This window comes from Lontra canadensis, unplaced genomic scaffold (assembly GCF_010015895.1).
Source record: "Lontra canadensis isolate GAN:19392208 unplaced genomic scaffold, GSC_riverotter_1.0 scaffold43, whole genome shotgun sequence".
NCBI lineage: Eukaryota > Metazoa > Chordata > Mammalia > Carnivora > Mustelidae > Lontra > Lontra canadensis.
The window spans coordinates 6,393,673-6,418,087 of NW_022631037.1; the positions used below are offsets into that span (position 1 = coordinate 6,393,673).

The window sequence follows — 24,415 nt, forward strand, 5'->3', positions numbered from 1 at the left end:
CTCTACAGAAAACACATAAATATTCTTACCTTAAATTTGATAAAGGAGAAGTATTATCAGACAATAATTCTTGAATAGTCTAGAGACAAGACAGTAAAGGAGATTTTAAGTTTGATATTTTTAGGATGTCTTTTCTTATTTAACTAATATTTAAAACCTCACCCCCCTCTTCCCACTCCCAATTGATTAAAAGGTGTTTCTATTACATGGGGGAAAAATCAATTACATTGACACGGAACTCTACTCGGATGTGTAATAACTATGGAAACATTTCTTTATAGAGTAAATATTTATCAAATAACGTTTACATAGTATTAAGAGTTTTGAGAAAGTGTTCATAAAAACATAGTGTATATTTGGGATCATGTTATCCTATCTCAATTATTTCTCTTAACAATCTATTGGTTAGCTGGTCTTTTCATTATCTATGCAATTTTAAAAATGACTATAAGTTAGCATTGTTATTTTGAGGCAGAGAATGTTTCAATAGCCACCAAACACTAAGACACTTGTCTATATGTCAATCGTCTACAGATATCTTAAAAATGGACATAAAGTAACATAATGGGAAAGTTTACCTCTACAAAATGAAGAAGCTTTTCAGTGGATGCCTCAAAAGTTTTTCGAGCCATTTCTGATTTTCGCAATTGGCAGTCGAGTACTGTAATTCTCTTTTTTAACTCCTGAATACTTTCCTGGACAGAGGTATTAAAAAGAAGGTTTTACTTATTTCTTTGATTTTTACATCAGTGGCTCCTATTTTCAGTTTTTACTAACTGATACCAACATTACCGTATTATTTATTTTCTCTCACTGTATTTATCTTCTGATCTGGGGAGACATTTAACTAATTGCATATTTAGAAGTTGAACTGCATAGGGATGCTGCAAATTTTATGAGATAAGCTGTAGATGACTTTGTTGATTCTTACAGTAAAATACATTTAAATTAAGTTTATCAGGTTTTTTTGTTTTGTTTTGTTTTTTACAATATGGCTTGCCAGCTGCTGACAGAAATTGCTACCAGTGTGGGACAATGATAATTGCTGAAGATATACATATATATTTAACGTAATATGTCCAATGTAAAGCTGAGCTGGCAAGGGAGTAAAGGAATCCCATGGACAGTAAAGGAATTCCATGAAGACAAACAACAACAATGCTGGGTGAACTCAGTCATTAGAGTAAGCATACAGTGCAGCATAATTTGTTCTGAGGGTACATCTTTAGGCACAGATGGCAAACAAGAGAACTTTAATGGGTGAATTGGAAAGAAACAAACCTTATAGAAGTAAATATATGATTTTGATTTTGGTTCTGGCAGGTGGGTTAAAAAAAGTCTCCCCTATAACTTCTAATCACAAGCCCCAACTCAAGAAGGTTTGAGGTCATAATTTGTATTACCCATGTATCCTGTAAATTTGTAAGCTTAAATTTTAGTTTAAAACAGTCCCAGACTGGTAGAAGCAAACACAAAACTTCCGTGGAGGGATATTTTCTAAACTCAGATCCCAAAGAATGTGTACATATAATGTGTCAAAAGAACATGACCTCAGGAGATAAGCGACCATGAACAAAAGTCAGCTGAAGGAAATAAATTATAGACACATAAAGACAACAGATACTGTAATGATCAGATACAGACTAAAATGTTTAATGTCTTAAAAAATATGGAGGAATTTAAAACATAACAAAGGGAAAAGAAACTATAAAAATAGATCCATAGGACATAAAATAATGATTCTTAAAAATAAAAGTATAATCAAAATTAAAAGATCATTTATGGGTTTAATATTCAATTAGATATAGTTGAAAAGAGAATGGGTAAACTGGAAGACAGAGCCAAAGAAGGTTCTCATAATGTACCAGAAAAATAAAAATGGAAAATATAAAAGAAGGAGAAGAAGCAAGGAGAATATAACTAGATGAAAATCTAGCATACTCCCCATCTAGATCACACATGAGGGTTCAGAAAGAATGAAGGAGAAATTGCTCAGTATAATTTGGGGTTTTTCAGAAATAACAAAAGACACTGTTCCTCAGACCAGGAAGCTCAGTGAATCTCAAACAACATAAATAAAAATAAGTCAATACATGACTCATAGTCAAACTGCTGAATGCTGAAGATAAAAAGATTTGAAAATCATCTAGAAAGAAACAACGGACTGCAAACAAATAACAGATTGACTGCTGATACTGCAACCATGGAATAAAAACTGAAAGAAATTAAATGCCAACTTACTTTAAATGTAGCAAAAATGTTATTTCAAGAGCAAGAGTTCAATAAAGATGTTTTCAGACTGACAAAACTGAAGAGAATTTGTTACCAACAGATCCTCATTAAACACATTTCTAAAACATGTACTTCAGGAAGGAAATAATTTTAGCAAGAAGGTCTGAGATGCAAAAAGAATGCTGAACATAAAAAATGGTAAACATGGGCATCTATTTAAATAAAGTTTGACAGCACAAAATTAACTACAATAGTGTCTAATTTATGGTGTTAAAAGTCAAGAAAGAACTAAAATGCTGACAAAAATAGAAATTAAGTAGGAAGGGATGATAGGATTTATGTTTTAAAGTGCTCATAATATTTAGAAAAAGGTGAAAGCTAGTGATTAGTTTTATAGTTTATGTTAAAACAGAATGTTAAAATTTCTAAGATAATCATTAAAACTTAGAAACGGAGTGCATACCTTCAACTAACGGTCAAAAATCAGTAAGACGAGGAAAAAATTCAGATATATGCTGTTTTCCACACACACACAATTGAAACATAAGGACACTGCAAAATTAGAAGTAAAAGAAAGGAAAACACACACAGGTAATTACCAAAAGAAAGCTGCTGTAACTATTTTAATATCAATCAAAAATAAATATTGGGCGGAAAAAAGATTGCTAAATTGAAGAGTCACAACATTCCATAAAGGATGATAATGTAATTCTAAGCTTGTCTGTTGCTAAAAATATTACTTCAAAATATATAAATTTAAAAAAAACGGAGATTTTAATGCATTTCTCTGACAAGGAAATTAAAATGATTAGAGAAGAACTGAACTCTACAGTTAATGACCCCGATCTTGTAGACTATAGAAAATGATACATCAAAAAACTGCAGAATTCCTTTCAAGCTCACTTTGAAATGTGTGAACACTGGTCACATAGTAAACCGTGAAGCAGCCATCAACAAATTTTAGAGTTAGTATGCTATAGACTAGATTCTCTGGTCACGGTGCAATTAACCTTTCTGTGACTCACTGGTGTTCATTAATAAAGACTCAATCATAAATATGTAAATTTTCCCCAATTAATCTATATATTTAATGCACTTTCAGTAAAAGTTCCAATAGTTTCTTCTTTTTTTTCCCTTTTGGTTGAATATATAAGCCAAGTCTAAAATACATATAAAAGAGATCAAAGGGTCATGTAGCCAACATACTTTTATTTATTTATTTATAAAGATTTTATTTTTTTATTTGACAGAGATCACAAGTAAGCAGAGCGGCAGGCAGAGACAGAGAGAGGGGGAAACAGGCTCCCTGCCAAGCAGAGAGCCCGATGCGGGGCTCGATCCCAGAACCCTGGGATCATGACCCGAGCCCAAGGCAGAGGCTTTAACTCACTGAGCCACCCAGGCACCCGGCCAACATACTTTTAAAGGAAAAGAACTAGATTGGGTGATCAGATAATCAATTCTTACTATAAAAGATATCGTAACCAACACAGTGTATTATTGGCACAATAACATACAAATAAACCAATGAAAGACAAAAAAGGGCCCTCAGTAAGACAGACACACATGAAATCTTGATATGTGACAGAGCTGATTTGCAGATCAATCAGGAAACAAGAGACTTGAATAAATGGTGCTGGGATAGTTCATTCACTTAGAATAAAGTCAGAATAAAATGGATCCCCACCCACACATAATGCCACAGAACCAACGACAGAAGGATCAAAACTTTAAAACTTTTATTTTTTAAAAGATTTTCTTTATGGGGTACCTGGGTGGCTCAGCGGGTTAAAGCCTCTGCCTTTGGCTCAGGTCATGATCTCAGGGTCCTGGGATCGAGCCCCGCATCGGGCTCTCTGCTCAGCAGGGAGCCTGCTTCCTCCTCTCTCTCTCTCTGCCTGCCTCTCTGCCTACTTGTGATCTCTGTCTGTCAAATAAATAAATTAAAAAAAAAAGATTTTCTTTATTTATTTGAGAGAGAGAGACAGAGAGAGCCTGTGCATGAGTGGGGGGCCTGGAGGGGCAGAAGGAGGAGCAGACTCCCCACTGAGCAGGGAGCTGACAAAGGGCTCTGTCCCGGGACCCTGAGATCATGACCTGAGCTGAAGGCAGACACTTCACTGACTGAGCCACCCAGATGCCCCCAAAACTTTAAAACTTTGAGAGGCAAGTATCAAAGGATATCTTTGGGAATGGAAGACCTTCTAAAAAGACAGGAGGGAAAGCATTGGTAAGTTCAACTATCTGAAAACCAATGTTTATCTTACCATTGGGGGAAAGGCAAGCCATAAATTTGAGAAAAGCCTTCAATAATATGTAACTTAATATAGGGTTAGGAACTGGAACATATATGTACAATCACTACATATTAATACAAAAAGAGTAACCCAATGGGGGTTAAGTAACCCAATGGGGGAAAAAATGGCTGAAAGTAACGAAGAAGCATTTCACAAAGAAATACAAATGTTTAACAAGTATATAAATACATGCTCAACTGGCTACCTGGGCCAGGGGGAAAAGCCCTGGTGTACAGCATCTGGGGGTGTAAATACCTCTTCCCTGGGTGATTTCAAGCTACCAACCTGATAGCGCTCAATAAGCCATTAAGAAGAGATGCCCACATTCGCCAACTGTGAGCTGGGGCCAGCTGGTCCCAGCATGCCAGTGCCTTCAAGTCATTAGTAACCAGGGAAATCCAAACTAAACCACAATGAGATCTCCTTATCACACCTACCCAGATTGATATAAATTAAAAGGAAATGAAAACAAAATGTCGGCAAGGGTATGGGGTGAACGGTATCTCTCATTCACTACTGGTGGCAGTAAAAATTGGTTTGAAAGCTTTTAGATGCAATTAGGCATTACCCAGTAAAGTTCATCGATCACCGTTCAACCTAGCAGTTCCACTCGAAGATATGAACCCAAGACAAATTGTTACGCATACGGAGCACAATGTTATGTACAAAAATATATTTAGCAGCATTGTTCATAATAAAGAAAACAGAAACAATCGGACTGTTAATCAAATACAGAATGGACCAAGATAACTGTAGTATTTCCATTTAAGGGAGTACAAAAATGTGATGAAAAAAAGTGATGAAAATACATGAACTGGCTATAAATTTCAAATAGATGAATTGCGAAAATAAGAGGTTGAGTGAAGAACGCAAGTAGGAAGAATACATGTAGAACATTTCTATTTATATAAGGTTGATGAACAGGCAAGACTCAACAACATTAATTGTTAAGAGATATAAAGATACATGGTAAAATTATTGAGAAAGTGGTTAATACTAAATCTAGAAAAGCAGTTACTTCTGAGGGCGAGGGAGGGGGATGCCAACTGGGGAGGGACAATGGATCTTCAAAGGTATTGGCAATGTTTTACTTCCTAAGCTGGAGGTAAACAGAAAAAAACAAAAACAAAAAAGGTAATTAAGTAAGTATAGAGATGAGATAAGGGAAAACTTACAGTGAAAAATAAAAACATTGTTACAAAAAGAACCTGTGTCTTAAAAATGAATCTTTGAATCTGAGTTCTGTAATATCTTGGTCCATGTCTCTTAAAGCAATCTCAAATAATTTAAAAAAAAAACGCAAAAAACCAAAACACGATTCCTTCTCTTTCTCCACTGGCACTGAGTTTGGGAAATGTTTAGATGCTCTCAACTATCTTTTTTTTTTTTGGAAAATAAACAAACAGAGATGCCTATGTGGCTCAGTCAGTTAAGCGTCTGCCTTTGGCTCAGGTCATGATCCCAGGACCATATTAGTCTCCTGCTCAATGGAAAGCCTACTTCTCCCTCTGACTGCAGTTCCCCCCTGCTTGTGCTCTTTCTCTCTCTCTCTGACAAATAAATAAATAAAATTTAAAAAAAAAAAAGAAAAATAAAATATTTTTTTTTCAGAGATAAGTTAAGGGCTTAGCTTAGAATCCTGTTATGAAGAATGGCATGAGACCCCATTACGCTGAAAAAGAGAAAACATGAATTAATTATATTGCCAGACAACTTAGGACAAAAATGTGTCTCAGCTCGAGCTGGGACAGAGAATTGCAAATAACCTATGTTTAAAAAAAAAAAAAAGAATAAATTCATGAGAACTCTTTGAATATTACCTAGAAAAGTATTTTTATTTTGTTTATTTATTTATTTATTTATTAAAGATTTTTATTTATTTATTTATTTGACAGAGAGAGATCACAAGTAGACAGAGAGGGAGGCAGAGAGAGAGAGGGAAGCAGGCTCCCTGCTGAGCAGAGAGCCCGATGCGGGACCCGATCCCAGGACCCTGAGATCATGACCTGAGCCGAAGGCAGCGGCTCAACCCACTGAGCCACCCAGGCGCCTCTAGAAAAGTATTTTTAAAGACTGTTGATTATCCCTCCAAAAGTACATAGAGTTTTATATAAAACAGTACTTCTCAAATGTGTTTTTAATCCTTTTTAAAAATTTCATTAATTTAATTAAAAAAAATTTTTTAAAGTGTTCAACGATTCATTAGTTTTGTATAACACCAGTACTCATTCCAATATTGCAGCAACTTCAAGACACATCTCTAAAGGCAAGGGAAATGAAAGCAAAAATGAACTTTTCGGACTTCATCAAGATAAAAAGCTTTTGCACAGCAAAGAAACAGTACTTTTGATATTTTGATAATTCCCAGTATTTTCAGAATCATGTTAAAGTTATTCACATGAAATAAACATGTATCTCTGATTTCAGAATGTAAACATTGGGCCAAAAATAATAAATATATGTAATATTTTTGAGTATAGCTGCCTTTTCAAGTAATATGATTTTCCCTTGGCCTTGTGTATTATCAAAGAGCGACAAGAACATCAGCTGTCTTTTGGAATTGGTTTAAATGGGCAGATGTGAGAAATGTAATAGTGACTCATAGAGCTGACCAAAGAAAATTTCTGATTTTCTCCTGTATTTTACTTTTTTTAAAAGTGGTTTCATTTCCACTTGGTATATTTAAGGTATTTAACTGTTTTATATTCATATAAAGAAACATGAATTCTTTAAGTTCACTTTAAGTTTTCTTGAAAGTGAATTTTTAAATTCATTTTTTCTTGAAAGTTTACTAGATTAGAGATATAAATACCTATTCTAAGTGAACTCGTTAAAAGTTATAAAACATATATTTCAATTTACTTAATTTTCTATCTCGGTGAAATAAATGTCTATTACAGTTTTTGAAGACCTTTCAATGAATATAGTATGTATTATGTTATTAAAAAATCACAAACTAAAAAAATTCACATTAAAAAAAGATCACGTTGCTTTCTGAACGGCATTTGGTATTTTGCTATTGAAATTGGAGCCTATTAAATTCAAACTCAGTTTCTTTCTGTTAATTATCTTGGGCCCTGGGCAAAAATTATTTAACATTCACACTTCCTTGAGTGCTCTAATCAAAGAGCAAAACCCATCCCTAGACTCTTCTCCTCTCATCCCCACCAGGCAAATTAGCAAGTTTAGGAACAAAAGGGGAAAACCAATGTAATCAATTAGATGTTAAATAGTTCCAGGACTTTATGCCTGAGCTGTACAATGTTGACCAATGACCCAAATCAATTTGGGGCACATGCTTTTCCAACCCTAAGCTATGCGGATAAAGGGACACTCACAACCTTCACATGAGCCCTCCACCCCCATCCCATCAGGACACACCATCCTATCATTGAATAATAGAAGACAAACACTGACCTAGTTTAGAAGTGCAGATGAAAAGGAAATGAAAACAGGATACATGACAACGGCAAGGAAACCATGGTAACTAAAAGAGAGGACGGTTTTGCTTACTTTATTGTGGTCCGAATAATCAGCAAGCTGAGCCTTTAGATCTGTGATCTCGGCCTCTAACAGATGGATCACTTCTTCATAGTCCATTTCCATCCCGTGTGCCTGGCGCTGTGCAGCCTCGGCAAGGTGGATGCGACTTCGCAGGGCTCTGGTTTCTTCAACCACAGCTTTGGCTTCCTGAGGATTTCAAAATACAGGCCGTTGAAAAAAAAAATGCCATGTTAAAAAAACAGTTTGGCAAAACAGGTGGAACAAAATCTTTTACTTTATCTGGAAGTTATAATTCCCAAACTCAATCAATAGATACGTGCTCCTCACATCTCAATTTAAAACTTAGTATCCACCTTATTTTATTATGTAGAGCAAATGCCTGATCTTACTTTTCCTCTCTCGATTTCTTGGACAGTTTTCAGTATGGAATCCCCAACTTCACACACCTAGCATAACATTTTGGAAATAAGGGAAGTAGAAGGGAATTGGAGAACAGAATTAAGAACAGGTTCAACAGATACAAAGAGTAGGCTTCCACAGAACTCTAGTATGTGGTAGTGCTGATGCTCTAGGAAGAGTCTTGCAGCTTCAAAAGTAGCTGAGAGATCTGTGGTGTTGTGGACTTCCTTGTGGTCCAAGCCCAGGATCCAAAGCTTATTTCTAGACATCAGTCTGTTACATCCCCCTTATGATTTACAATGGTAAGGCCTCTGGTATCCTGTGAATCTTAACACATGAAAATCCTTTTGAAACCTCCTTTTTCCTTACCTCCCCCAACTCCCAAGTATATAATCAGACACCCCTCACAACCCCAGGACAGAAGCTCTTTCCGCCCATGGGTCCTGTCCCCATGCTTTAACGAAACAACCATTTTGCAACCCTTCTCTCTCTCTCAAAACAAACAAACAAACAAACAAAAAGCCAAAAGGTGGAATTCAGTAGCAAAACATCTTGTTATTTCTATAGGGTGCAATGCTCACAAGACATTTATTAGACATGTTATGTCTTAGATGATTCATGGGTCTTTTATCATTTAATCTTTAGAATAGTATCAGAGAGGTCATTATTAAAAACCATTTTATACATAATTAAACAGAGGCTCAGAGAGGTTACATATCCTCTCCAAAGACACAAAGGAGTGCCAGAGTTTAAATCCAGGTCTGCCGAACTCCAACATTAGTGCTCTTTTCACCATTTTACTTTGCTATTAAATGATGAAACAAATAAAACAAAACTATATACTAGCTACACTCTCCACCTTAGGAAGAAGATGGGGTGACCAAAAACACGTGCTCCCTCAAAATGTGCTTTGGTGTTAGGTCAACGACAGTCCCCTCCCCATGGACACCAATATAATTTAGCATGGCAGTTATTATACTATAAACCATTTATTTTCCTTTACTTGATGCAGAAATCTCATTTTTCTTTCTTTCTTTTTTTTTTTTTTAAGATTTTATTTATTTGTCAGAGAGAGAGGGAGAGAGAGCGAGCACAGGCAGACAGAATGGCAGGCAGAGGCAGAGGGAGAAGCAGGCTCCCCGCCGAGCAAGGAGCCTGATGTGGGACTCGATCCCAGGAAGCTGGGATCATGAACTGAGCCAAAGGCAGCTGCTTAACCAACTGAGCCACCCAGGCATCCCGAAATCTCATTTTTCTACAATGAAACTTTCTGCTCCACTCGCCATGGCTAATATTCAAGTATGGCTATTTTAATTTTCTTGGAGCTATTACAGGATGCCTACTTATGAGTCTAAATGCATTTGAAATGAAGGGAGAGTTAGAACATGGGCATATTTTTAAGGGTCAATTTTTCACTCATACATTCAATCAATGTTTATTAAGTACTTGCTATGTGTCAGGTTCTGTTTCAGGTACTGAGGTGGGAGCACCTAACAAAATAGACAAAAAGTCCTCCCTCATGTCCTTTTCAGACCTGAATTTACATTATAGTTTGGGGAGATATACAGTAAATTAGGGATTATCAGTGAAGATCTCCCTGAGATTATATGTAATCAGAGACCCGCACAAAGCATGGAGCCATGAAGGTTTCCCAAGGAGCTTTTTTTAGGGCAAACAGAATAGTTCGTGCAAAGGCCCTGAGATGGAATTGTTTGTTGCATCTTTAGAGAATAGTGAGGAAGCCAGTGTGGCATTACGTTGAGAGTGGTAAGAGACAGGCAGAAGGGACTCGTAGGACACAAGGAGTGAGGGCAGGGATGAGGCTGGGGTGGAACGGCCGATCTTAAGAGGCTTTGTAGGCCATGATAAAAACTTTGGTTTTACTCAGGGTTAGATGGGAAGTTACTGGAGGGTTTGGAGCAGAGAAATGATTATGATCTGACTTAAATTATAAGTGGATTAGTTTTGCTGTTGGGTTGAGATACAGCTGCAGGTGGGCCAAGGTGGAGCTGGGAGAAGGGGACAGGTGTAAAAACTATGGCTTGAACAAGGGTGACAGTGTTGGAAATGGTATAAAGTGGTTAGATTCTAAATGTAGTTTGAAAGTACAGCTAACAGAAGACTTCATGATCACTAACAATGTTTACTTAAGCAGCTAGTGCATCTAGATAATCATATTATGTGATTAAAAAAAACATACAACGGGGATAAAGGATACTTTCCTTTTCCTGGTTCCATTCAGAACATGAAGTATGCCTTACATAAGTGGAAGAACAGAGTAGGGCATGATAGACAAAAAGAACAATGTGAACAAAGGAAGAGAAGACAAGAAGGGATATAATTGAGAAATGGCACTAGATCGATTTTGACTGGAGTAGGTGCTTCCTGGGAGAACAATGGGGAAGAAAAGGCTGAGGAGAGACAGGGAAAGAGCCAGGCTTTGGTAGAAATGGCATGACCGGCAAGAGGGCTTGTATCAGGTAAATCTTAAGAACTTTTGAGCAGAAATTGATTTGAGATCAGAGGGCTTTAGAAAGCTAAACCTGACAGCAGGGCTCAGGATGGAGAGGTACGGCTGACCAACGGCCTCCTACACCTGATTCAAAGGGCTTGATTTCAGTCCCAGGAACAAAAGGTACAGCATGGGGAAAAGAATTAATGGTATCACACCAATGTTGCCTAGTGACAGACAGTAACTACACTTGTGGTGAGCACAGCATAACTGTAGTTGTTGAATCACTAGGCTGTATACCTGAAACGGAGGTAACATTGCGTGTCAACTATACTCAGATCAAACAACAGCAAAAAAACCCAAAGAACTTGATTTCCTTATCTTTAAACCCAGTGGTCTTCTCATCAAAGGGTACTGTTAGGAAGAAATACCTGGGGAAACAGAAGAACATTTACGAAGCCACATCGTTTGGTTCATGTCAGGTGACCACGTCACGAGTGTCACTGCTTGATCAACCCACATCAGGCCGCGGCTGTGCATACAGGATGGAAATGGATGCCAGTGCTGCTGTGCATGTTTTACACAGACCAGCTCAGTGGGAGGCATGTCTTTTCTTATACTCATTTAATAGGTGGAAGACTAAAGCACAGAAAGGTCAAGGAAGTTGCTCAGAATCACAGACCTAAAAAGTGGCTGGACTGGGGCGCCTGGGTGGCTCAGTGGGTTACCGCTGCCTTCGGCTCGGGTCATGATCTCGGGGTCCTGGGATCGAGTCCCGCATCGGGCTCTCTGCTTAGCGGGGAGCCTGCTTCCCTCTCTCTCTCTGCCTGCCTCTCTGTCTGCTTGTGATCTCTCTCTGTCAAATAAATAAAATCTTTAAAAAAAAAAATTAAAAAAAAAAAGTGGCTGGACTGGGATTTGAACCCAGGCAGTGCACTCTCAAAATTCATGCTCTTGGCTACAAAGCCATACTGTTTGTTCAAACTCAGAAAACTATTAAAAAAAACCACACACACACACACACACACACACACACACACACACACACACTCATAGATGACAATATCAGCCCAACCCTACAGGAGCTTAGGATGTGGACATGACAATACACTAAAATATCTACAAGGCTGCTACACCGCTCCCCATTTTCCATTCAATCAAGCTAGAAAAAAAATATCCTGCCGCTGAAGAGAAAGAGGAGGGGCAGAGAATTCTCCATAGCTGCAATGAATAATAACTAATTTGATGATTTGTCTCCTTCACACTCACTTCAAGCAGCTTTTATTCCTCTATAGAAACAGCACTTTTATTTTTGTTCAAAGAATGCTAGTTAATGAAATGAAGAATCTGGATGGAATTTATATAGCCATGATAGTTCACTGATGGTAATACAGTGTGAAATGCGGTTGGGTGGTAGAAGACGCAGAGGTTCTGATGCTGAATAAATTCATGCTATTTCTTTTGTCAATGTGTAACTGTCAGGTTGTGACCCCTTAGCAAAGTTCTAGCCCAATTCCCACTGAATGGCTGTTTACAAGATGAGTACATTGAAATGATGACTTTTAGAGGAAGCAGTAAAAAAAAGAGCAGCAGTGTGCTGTATTTAGCAATGTAGGACCACATAAATCCATTTTTTCCTTTTCCTCCCGGGTCGTCTTCTAATAAATTACTGTAAAGCCTCCCATGTCAGTAACAACTGAACCAGAATTTTCTGAGTCCCTCACCATGAGCCCTAAATCCCATCGGGGTAGATGCTGCAGCCAGTTCATTGAATTCTTTTGTATTAGGTAGAGATTAATTCAGCTTAGAAAGTTCAGAAATAAGAGAAACCAAGAGGCAACAACAATCAGAAAAGTCAACACAAGCATTACGTTTTTTTAATACTGAGCAGAATGAGCATGGAGACTGGAAGGGAATCTTGAGTTATGAAGTCCAATCTCTGACTTGGCTTTTTTTTTTTTTTTTTTTTTTGGTGACACTGAGGAAATACCTCCATCTCATGCTGTCTCATTGTAAAATGAGGATTTTCCACCTTACAATTTCACAATGAATCTTCGGGAAAGGTCACACCAAACACTCCTTTGACAAAGGAGACAAAGGGTATTATCATCTCACACAAAGGGCAGTATAAGCTCAGACAAAAGACAATGTGCTGTGTGTTTTTCCACATACAGCATTTCTTCCCCACAAGGAACATGACATAGAAGAGAAAACATGACTATTAGAATGAGCTATACCTAGGTCAGAATCTTTGATCTGTGATTTTTTTTTTTTTTTCCTGGCTGTGTAATTCTCTAATGCTCTAAGAAACTCAGTTTGTTCAGTTGTATAATGGGAAATAACAATGCCTACTTTATAATATCAAAACAACTCTCAGGAAGGTTAAAGAAACAATTACAGTTCTTGGTACAGTTCCTCTTTACTGCTTTTGAAAGATATACATAATCACCTATGTGATTAGAGAGTTAGACTAGACAATTTATTAAGGGCTTTCCTGAGGCAATCGATTAGCAATACCAGTTACTGAACTTTAGAGAAGTTGTTTGGGAACATAGTAACATAATGTGCACAGGTCTTTTTAATGTTAGCAACAATTGTGTAAAACCTTCTCTTCTCTAGTTATGAGTCGTAACGGCTCCCTAAAGTAGAAGGAAAAAGCATTAACAGCAGTTGCACGTTTGTAATTAGGCTAGTACATCCCATCAGTAACCTTCGAAATTCTGTAATTTTTAAGCTCATCAGTAAATCTTTCAAAATGTCAATGGCCAACTGGAGAAAAAAAGAGACTGCAAAGAGATATATGTCTTGGTATAATGTAACTTATGCTACCAAGCCTGAAAGAATACTTCTCTTATCAGCTTCCGACATGCACTCACTGGAGAACTCTTGTTGGTCCTGGTCCCATTACAGCTTGTAAGAAAAGATTAAGGGTTATTGCAGGAAGAAGGCTGTCGAAGGAAAAGTGTTTAAAAGCAAGTTATGTATAGGTTCCTTAACTCGTGTATCAGATTTATTAAAACGTGTATACTATTTCTCCCAATGGATCATCTCAAAGCAATTTGCAGCTATTCATGAATGCATCCACAACTCATTCTGTAAGCATAGATGCACTTGGGGGAAGAAAACGAATTCATGGAAGTTTCTATGGGCCTCTGAAATGTGCTCTCTCCTCTCTCTTTCCTTGCCCTTCCTCCATGCATACATCCAGCCCACTAGCCCACCTTCAAGCCTAACCACTTATTAAGCACTGTGAAGTCTTCATTTATGATGTATTTGCAGCCACTCCTTAATCTGCATTCTTGCCACCACATTACTGATTCACATTCTCATCACCTCAATGTTAGGTACTATGAAAAGTCACATAAATGATCACCCTGCCTACTGTGTTTCTCACTCTCATGTATTCTGCATGCTTCTGAAGGACCAATTTTCCTAAAATACTGCTCAGGTAACCTATCTCAATATCCATACTTCAAGGCTTTCCACTACTTGTTCCAAATCTGTCTTCCCAGCTTTAGCACCCTCTTACATGATTATCGTATCCAATTACACGACTTGCCAAATTTCCTTACACTGAACTCTCCTGCCTTGAGGACACTTTCCAGCACATTGTTTCCTCCACTTTACCCTTTTTTCTTCATTCGGTTCTTGTCTATCATTCAAATCTACTTCAGATTTTACCTTCTCTGAGCAGCCAGACTACTTCAGCTTACAATGATTTTTTCCTACTTTTATCTTTTATAGTATCTGTTGTCCGTAATTAATCACATGCTTAGTATCTCCTACTCCTATCTTGAGCTGTCATTAAAATGTTAAGTATTTTACTGCCTAACTTTCTAAAGCCAAAGAATCTTGACTGCCCAAATTAGAACACAAACTGAGAGTAAAACCCTATGTAATATGAACATAGGTACTCCACTTACCATAAAAATGAGATACAACTGGACTGACGGTAAAAATGACAACTTTGTTTTGCATATATAGTAACCACCTTAGAGAATTTTATTAGGAAAGAAGCTTTCATAGAAAAGTTCATAAAATGTTTCAATTTTATAAGACTATTAATAGGACTATATTTCATTTGAATAATCACAATAACAATCATAAACCATGCTATGAAAAGGACTTAATGGAAAGTAAATCATTTCATTATATTCTCTTTATATATAAATTTAAAAATCCTTTCATAGTATTTATCAAGCAAATGAGGTTATATTAAAACTATGTGGGACAAGGGACAGTTACACTTCACTGTGTTTGACAATTGTTATTTCTTGTTTTTTTCATTACATAGATAATTATGTACACTAGTTTGTATTTCCCTACAAAGTACAGTTTTTTATCGCAAGCTAATATACGCTCTCAAGGACTATATAATCGTGAACATCCTTTCCCACCCCCCACATCCCTGCTTCTGTGAATTACTTAATTCTATGAATTACACACTACTTTGTAAAGTGTGTAAAATGATAGACATTTGTAAATCCAGGAAATAAAGATTTTCTTCAGTTTGTCTGAAAAAGCAAAATCCTCATTTTGCAAAGGAAGATTTGGTTAAGCTTTCTGGAAGAAAAGCAGGTCAATCAAATTATAATTAGCTCTAATTAACCCTCCCAAGAGCTGTCAGCTTCTCTACCTGCACCTGCCTCTTTCTCCAAAAGGTGCAAAATTGAGCTCTGACTCTGAACATCAAAGAAAACCAAAGAAACAATTTTCAATCTCTGTCTATAAACAGAAGTCCCTAATCAAAGACAGATACACAGGTACACCTATCTGATAAATTTTACCATGCAACTTGTTCACAATATAAATATTAATTAGTTCAAATCCAGTTAAATGCATTTAACCCTAAACAAGCACTTTACTGGTTTAGTGAAGGTTGACATAAAAGAAAAAACTATTTTCCTACTTCTCCAATTCTGATTACAAAGGTGTTCAAGGAAACATTTACACTACTGCAAACTTCCTTTCCTGATCAGAATGTAAACTCTGCTTACTGTAACTTGCTACAGCTCAAAGGCTACTTTTGAGCTATCAAACATCTAGAATTTATCTGAAGCTTGGGGTTTAAGAGAGAGATGGCTGCAAACAAATACATTACTTTCAATTTAACTTTTAGAGTTTTAATTCATTTGAATCACATGACCAAGAGTTCTAAATTCTAATCTAGATAGCATGGTAATAATATTCTTAAGTTCATTTGGAAGAAAAAGAATTCAGTGAGAACTGGTATGTAGGTTTTGAAAAACAACAGTAATAACAAGAAAGAAGGAAACAAGGTGGGACACGGCTCAAAGATTTAAGGCACAAATAAAGTTATTCAATAGTTGGTACTGGCCAAAGGGTTAGCTAAAACACTCATTCACCCAATAAATATTTATTGACAAAGCAACTGAAAGATAAAATAGCCCCAAACAATGATCTCAGGTCCTGGGATAGAGCCCAGCATCGGGCTCTCTGCTCAGCGGGGGGTCTGTCTCTCTCTCTCTCTCTCTCTCTCTCTGCCTGCCTCTCTGCCTACTTGTGATCTTTCTCTGTCAAATAAACAAATAAAGTCTTTAAAAAAAAATAGCCCCAAACAGACCCTAGATTATGCAATAGTTTAATCTATGGTAACGGAGATACCATAACACAATGAGTAGTTGCAACAACAAATTATTTGGGAAAACAAAAGTATAAAGTGTAGCCCCTCATCTCATACCTTATACCAAACAAAATAATTTCATAAATGGGTTAAATAAAAACAGACACGAGGGCAGGGCAGTTGAAAACTAGGTTAATATGTGTCTGAAATCTGGCAAGGAATGGACTTTTAAAAAATTACTAAAAAGGAGAAAGCAGAAAGAAAAAGATCTGACAACACAAAAACACCTGTATTAAAAAAAAATCTTTGAAAAAAATCAGAAAGGCAATTTATATATAGGGGAACATATCTGCAACAGATTTGGTAGAAAGTAGGTTACTAACTACAATGTAAGGAGATCTATTGGGAAAAGGGGATAATTATTAAGACTATATGAGAAGTGAAGAACCAAAGGGAATAGGAGGGGATACAGGATAACATGAAGGCCATATGGTCAGGAGTAGCAGAATGCCACTAGCCATCAGATCAGGAAATCAGCTACCTTCAATATTAAAGAATTATGATGGAATTCACCATTTGATTTGAAACTCATGGTCACAGACAGTCCTTGGTATCTAATTTGGATGACAGTAAATCAAAGTACAGTATTTTTAAATAGGGTGATTTATTTACATAGGGTGAGATACAACTAGAGAAGTCTTGTTTTTAATTCTAAAATAGTTTGTGAATAAATCACTTAACCCAATGTCAAAAGTCCCATATTGAAGTAAGACTACCAAAAGCGTTTCTCACATAGTGAACCGTCAAGATAAGAGTTTCAGAGTGTCAACTGCCTTATCACTACTTCCTCCTTGGGTAAAATTTACTAGTTTGTCAGCAAATTAATATATATTGCTCTCACATCAAGAAACAGAAAATGTTTGGCCTCTACATATATGTATAGAACACACCCTGAAAGGTGCTCTCTTGGCAACTAATGAAATTTTAGAGATTTGTACTTCTTCTTCTTTTTTTTTTTTTTTAAGTAAGAAAAATTACAGGGAGAAATGCCTACATGGGCAGACAAACATGCCTCTGACAACTCACCAGCGAAAGGGCACCTATTCTGTAATGCTTTCTAGGAAGTGAGGGTGGTTTTGCTCTATTTTACTTTCTTCTCATTGGAATGAAAGTTCCTCATCAAGAGTACATCTGGCTTTCCCAGTGCATCCATAGAAAAGAGCATTTAATAAATGTGTCTTAGATTCCTTTGCCAAGTCTCCCTTGTAAGTCGCTACCAGGCATGCGTGGAACAATTGATAACAGAGCGTTGAACTGGTCCCTGAACAGCCAGAAAATAAGTGGCTCACAGCAGGGAACCCAGAACCCCAACATCAGTTCTAACTGAGCCAAAAAGCTACAGAAAATACGGTCACCAAATGAACTGGAAGGTTTCTGTGAAGAATAACATCACTTCCTTTCCAAATTCCTGAGACTTGGAAAATTCTGTGATTCTAGTTGATCTGACACCATTCAAATGGGTTCTGTACTATCAACAGGATAACAGAATTACTGCTCAGATTTTCTTAAAACGGTTAAGGCCTTTTCTACATTAAAAAAGAAAACTATTTGGGAACAGGGATTCTGAAAGAGACATCTTTGCCAATGCTTGATGAGAATACCACATTCACGTCCGGTGACTCACTGGAGATGGCTGGTGTCTGGGCAAACAAGGATGCCAACCGGGCTGCTCTTGTGTTCCTTTTCCAAGCAAGCTGTCTTTAACTTAGGCAGTTTCTTGGGCAAAGTCTAATGTTGGAAAATACATGGGTCATGTTTTGATTCACAAAAAGGGAATTAACGTTGAGAAAGAAATTCGACTGAGTTTTTTTCTTTCAAGTAAGTTTCTCCACTTAGATTGCTGCCTATCATTGTAAGAGATTTTTAATTTCTTTTCTTAAAAAGACTCTTTTTGGGCTTTAAAAAAATCATTTAAAGATAATTGTAGATTACATACAGTTGTAAGAAATAATACAGAGGGGTTCCCTGTATGCTTCAACAAGCCTCCTCCAGTGGTTGTAATTTGCATGACTATAATAGAGTATCACAATCAGGAAACTTCATTGATGCAATCCACAAAACAATCAGACCTTACCAGATTTTTTTTTTTTTTAGATTTTATTTATTTATTTGACAGAAAGAGAGAGAGAGAAGGAGAGAGAGAAGCCGAGGGAGAGACAGATTCCCCGCTGATGCCAGGCTCCATCCCAGGACCCCGGGATCATGACCTGAGCTGAAGGCAGATGCTTAACTGACTGAGCCACCCAGGTGCCCCCAGACTTTACCAGTTTTGTAAGCACTTGGCAATAAAAAAGAAAGACCTATAGATGCATGCAACAAGCTGGATATGTCCCAAGGGAATTATGCTGAGTGAAAAAAGCCAATGCCCAAAAGTGACACACTGTACGATCACATTTACATAACATTCTTGAAATGACAAAATTATAGAGATAGAGAACAGATTACTGGTTGCAAGGCGTTAGCGGAGGGAGGACAGAAGGAGGTGGCTGTGGCTATAAAAGAGGAGCATGAGGGATGCTTGTAAAGATGGTTTTTAACCGAAAACAAAAGTTGACATTTTGAGGTCACAAGTGACCATCTGAAATGGAAACAGGAATAATTTTACTATAGTACCCTTTTAGAACAGAAAAGACTGACACATCAAATAGATGTATTTTCTCCTTTCCTTTCTAAAGATGAGACAGCATCTTAGAATATCTACTAGGGCTATACTGAAATACTATAAAAAGTTCAGGTCACCAAAAGAAGAATAAAAAGGGTGTGGGGATGGATACCACTTCTAAACATTAGAGGCTTTACTGTTTCTTTAATAAATGTACAAAGGAACACAATCTCTCAAAGTGTGAAAACATGAATACTTCTTTAGTAATTGCATAGTATCGCTGTTCCCTTTAGAGATATATTTAATCTGTTGTTAGTTTCCTTTGTTGCTTCATCCATCAACCAAGACAGCTCACATGCCAGCGGCATCGGCTGTGACTAAGTTCATGTTCAACCTCAACTGTCCAGAGACTCCTGTGCTGAGCTGACCTTACGTGGCTGCCTCAGGACTTCATGCTCTCGTCAAGCGTTCAACCCAACCTCTGCACAGGTGAGGCCGACTGCAACTGAGCTTATCTGAACCTAAAGAAGCTGCCAAATGAGCAATTTCCCATGGTTTCTTTAGGGCAAAGGCTCGTTCAGGCAAGCCGAATACTTTGGCTTTGGACCGTTCACCGGTTCACAGCTGCCTTAGGTCATACATAACACACTGCTGAAAGGAACCTGAGACAACTTCGGTGTGAGAGTACATCTTAGAAAGTTGTTGATCAAAGGAAGTTGTTAGAAGAACGGCCCATGCCTGTTAAAAGTTGTTAGAACTTGAAGAAAAAAATAATGAGAAGTCTAATTTCATGGGAAATTGTGGCTTGTGATTTTAGACAGTAAGGTAGGGTTATTCTGTAAAGCATGAAAACTCACCAAAAATACTGAGATTTTAGAGAACAGTGCAACCAATTCCTTACAGAACAGTTAAGTATTCTAGTAGTCAGCCCTGGCTTAAAAAAAGCAATGTACTGGATCCTTCCAGTGAGAAAGGATCTCTGCATAATTTGTCCTTTCTTTTTTACTCATTTTTTCCCTCCCTCTCCCTCTCTTTTAGTTCTTCACAGCTTTCTTTTTGGGCCACTAAAAAAGGTAAATTAATTTCCATAATCTATAATAGCTAATGGACCTTCAAAAGGGGGAGATTATTCTGTTTTTAGGATCAGGCCACTGTCTCACAATAATTCAATTAAAAGTTTATAAATGAGTGAACAAAGGATATCAAATTGCGTTCTCTCCTCCCTTTGGAAGCAACTGGTAAGCATCATTATAAAACAAATTGAAAATCAATCTAGCTGTGTTTTAATAATCAGGTTAACTATGTATTTAAGGGATTTATATGGTGCAATTATTAGTACTGAGCTGACTTCATGTTAAGGCCTTCAAAAGGTTACCAAGAAAAGGGAAAGAAACTTTGCCATCAAATTTCTGGTTTTTAAAAGTTTTTAAGAGAAGAGTTATACACATTCTCTATTTGGAATTTTTAAAGAACTTTTTTGCTAACTGTGAAAAAAGAAACTAATTCTCGAGAAGTTAGAATTTTAGCAATTTCAACAAAGCGTAGGAACTCTTTCATTAACAATGCATCTGTATCACTGAAATCTTCTTAAATGGAATAATATTCTGTATACATAAGAGAAGCTGAATGGTGTTCGCAGTCAATATATTTAAATAAAGAAGAGTTTTAGGGCTGATTTTGGGTATTTTTTATTGCAAGCATGCACTTCTGAAAGGCACAGTCATGCCAGTATGTATGCATGTGTTTGTACAGACAAACACATACATATATTTTAAATTATTTTTACTAAACTGGATGCATTGAATAATATTATAAATACTGTGAATTCATCACAACATGAATAATCACAGCCCCTCAGCCTCAGTACAAAGCCTTGACTGCTCTATTACTATACCTTCTATCATGGTTAAGTCTGGTTGCCTTTACCTTCATGGCATCTTTCATATAGACCTTGTTGGTGGATTTCTATTGCTACTACCGGGTTAAACCCTCCATTGCTTATTTCCTGGACAAATGCTCCTCAAATTTTCAGGTGTACACAAATCACCTGAGGACTTGTTAGATAGGGACTGTAATTCAGTAGGTCTGTGGAGGCATGTGAGACTCTGCATGGCTAAGTTCCAGGTGTTACTGACACTGCTAGTCCTGGACCACATTTTGAGTAGCAAGAACACAGAATTCTAGATTTGCACTGCCCACTGTGGTAGCCACCAGCTATAGGTGGCTACTGAGCCCTTGAAGTACAACTAGTCAACTGAATTTTAAATTTAATTTTAGTTTGCACTTAAATTTAAAAATATTAAGTAAAAAAAATTTTTTTTTTAAAGATATTTTTATTTATTTGACAGAGAGAGAGAGAGAGATCATAAGTAGGCAGAGAGACAGGCAGAGAGAGAGGGGAAGCAGGCTCCCCGCCAAGCAGACAGCCTAATGTGGGACTCGATCCCAGGACCCTGAGATCATGACCTGAGTCAAAGGCAGAGGCTTAACCCACTGAGCCACCCAGGTGCCCCCAAAATGTTTTTTTATTATACAAAACTTTTTGTTTTGATAGAAATGTTTCACTTTAATTACTGCATCATTTAAGATATTGTTGTTGAACTGTAGTGTTCGATAGGTATGTAAATCATTTGAGTAGTATACATAAACTGATCTGGTTACTCCCAATGAATTAATTAATTTAACATTTTTAATGCAACAATGTAATAGTGGGCTTATCTGAATATTTTATGCAACAACATGAATTACAGTAATAGTTAATGTAAATTATGATTTGTATCTAAATTGAAATGCTTATTTTTATTGGAATATAATTACTTTTTCTATTTAAAACACCAGATATGGAAAAATGTATATTTAAATTGAAGACATATTTCTGGTGCAAAATACAGATAATTAACTAGTGACATAATCAGGACAATAGAGACTAGAAGAAAGTATGTTGCAAATTTCATGATAAATGTAATTGCAATCTTTAAAGCTGTCATGATGAAAATTTTTAAATATATAAAAAGTGAATAATATTAAGAGACATTTTTGCACCTACATGGTAAATCTGTTAAGAAGGATTCTCTTAATAGTCAAACAAGAACCAATGAAATCTGTCACCTGAAATCAGAAGTAAAATGTTCAACATTTGTAACTTTGGCTAGCTATAAAATGGCTTGGATTGTTGCACAAAAGAGTAAACTATTTTTAGATCAAGATTGTAATTTCATTTACGATAAAAGACTAGAGGAGATATTTTACCAAAAATGGAAGATCTTCAATTATGTCACAAAACAAATGCCTATAGAATACAAGAACTTTTCTAACAGCATCAATAATCCATTGATTCAAAATTTGGAAAATTACAAGTACCTTTCTTCAGGAGACACTACCCAATTCAAGCATCATGCATATATTTTCTTAAAGGACTTCCAAATTTATGACAAAAACCACCAAGTTTTGGTCTAGATATTTTTAACTTTAACACCTTTTGAAGAAGAATTTCACCTGCATAATGAGTAAAACTGTTTATCATAATGGATGGTGCTCCAGCTATGTTGGATCAAAAATTCAAAATTTATTGACATTTTCAAACAAGAGACTGTCTTATTGTTTCATTCCACTGTACTATACATGTGGAAAATATCTGTGCAAAGCTTTTTGAAGCTGACTGTGCTAAAAATATCATGGATACAGTTGTTAACAACTTGCAGTATATATGTGCAAATTCTATGGCTCTTTACTAAGTTTAGAAGACAGTGAATTTAATGATCCTGTGTTCCTTGCTAATGCTCCCTGGCTGAGTTGTGGGAAAAAAAAATTTTTTTAAAGACTTTATTTATTTGACAGAGAGAGACATAGCGAGAGAGGGAACACAAGCAAGGGGAGTGGGAGAGGGAGAAACAGGCCTCCTGCCGGGCAGAGAGCTCATTGTGGGGCTCGATCCCAGGACCCTGGAATCACTACCCAACAGGAAGGCAGACACCTAATGACTGAGCCACCCAAGCGCCCCAAGTTGTGGATAGAGTTTTATAAAGATTTACTGCACTTTTAATTTCAAATCAAAATTTTCTTAAAACAGAAGGAATGCTTGCCTAACATTCAATAATCAAAGACAAAAAAAAGTCATTATCACACTGCACATGAATGAGCTAAATTTAAAGCTCTAAGGGAAACCTTATTTGTGAAGCTGAACAAGTATAACAATTTATACTGATATTTAAACTTTCAATAATATACATCAATAATAATTTTACACATTTTTCTACCATAAATCAATATGCAGGTATTAATTATATATATTAGTTACAAAAACTAAGAAAAACTGGAGGTATGCTAAGTTGATACTGAAATTTAGAGTTGCTTTCAATGTATACACTACTATGAATTGGATAGTAATGGTATTAAGAATTAGTGATATTAAAAAAGAAAGAATTAGTGATATAGTTAATTTGAAAAGATGCACTTTTGAAATGGTTTTGCTTGAAATATGAAGTCTTTTAGAAAAACAAGGAATAGTTTTATCCTTATGGATGCAAATATTAAAAGACAAACATTTTGGTATTCAGTTAGTATAAAATTTTTAAATATGTTTGGAACATTTGGGTACATGAATTTATTTTTTTCAACTGCAAATCTTATTAAATCTAAACACAGATCCAGTATTTCCAATGAAAATTTAGTGTACAAAATAAAATACACTAAGTGACTTCAAAGATACAGTATGAAAAAAGAATATAAAAATATCTCTTTAATCAATTTTTAATATTGCATGTTCAACAATATTTTAGATATATTAGACTAAATAAAATATATCTAAAATAATTTCACCTATTTCTTTTTATTGTTTTAAAAATGTGCCTACTAGAAAATTAACAATACATAGATGGCTTTCATTATATCTCTATTGGATGGACAGTGTTGGTCTACACTATTACAAAAGTCTCTTCTCTAATTTTCAGTTACTTCCCAACCTACTGTTAATATTCTGAAGTATAGATCTTTTGGGGGCACTTGGGAGCTTGAACTCAGATCATGATCTCAGGGTGCTGGGATGGAGCTCTCCATTGGACTCCCTGCTCAGCGGGGAGTTTGCCTCTCCCTCTCCCCCTCTACATGCGTGCTCTAAGAAAATGAATAAAATTTTTAAGAAAAGTACAGATAGTCTTCATTCATCCCTTTATCTACTCATTAAATATTGAGTTCCTACTCTGTGTCAGATATTATTCTAATACAAATCTGTAAACATACCAAAGATGTGAAACTTACCTCTCATTGATAGATATAAGGACAAAAAC

The 24,415-nt window shown here is 36.4% G+C and overlaps 1 protein-coding gene across 2 annotated transcripts in view; it reads right to left on the minus strand.

The window, feature by feature from the left end:
- Nucleotides 1-24,415, minus strand: part of STXBP4 (syntaxin binding protein 4) — a 157,847-nt gene that overhangs the window by 62,549 nt on the left and 70,883 nt on the right. For both annotated transcript variants that reach the window (XM_032872018.1, XM_032872019.1), the window contains exons 13-15: nucleotides 8,043-8,219; nucleotides 579-695; nucleotides 30-79 (exon numbers count right to left, since the gene is read on the minus strand). In XM_032872018.1, coding sequence (XP_032727909.1) covers nucleotides 30-79; nucleotides 579-695; nucleotides 8,043-8,219 — 344 coding nt within the window. The remainder of the gene's footprint in view (nucleotides 1-29; nucleotides 80-578; nucleotides 696-8,042; nucleotides 8,220-24,415) is intronic.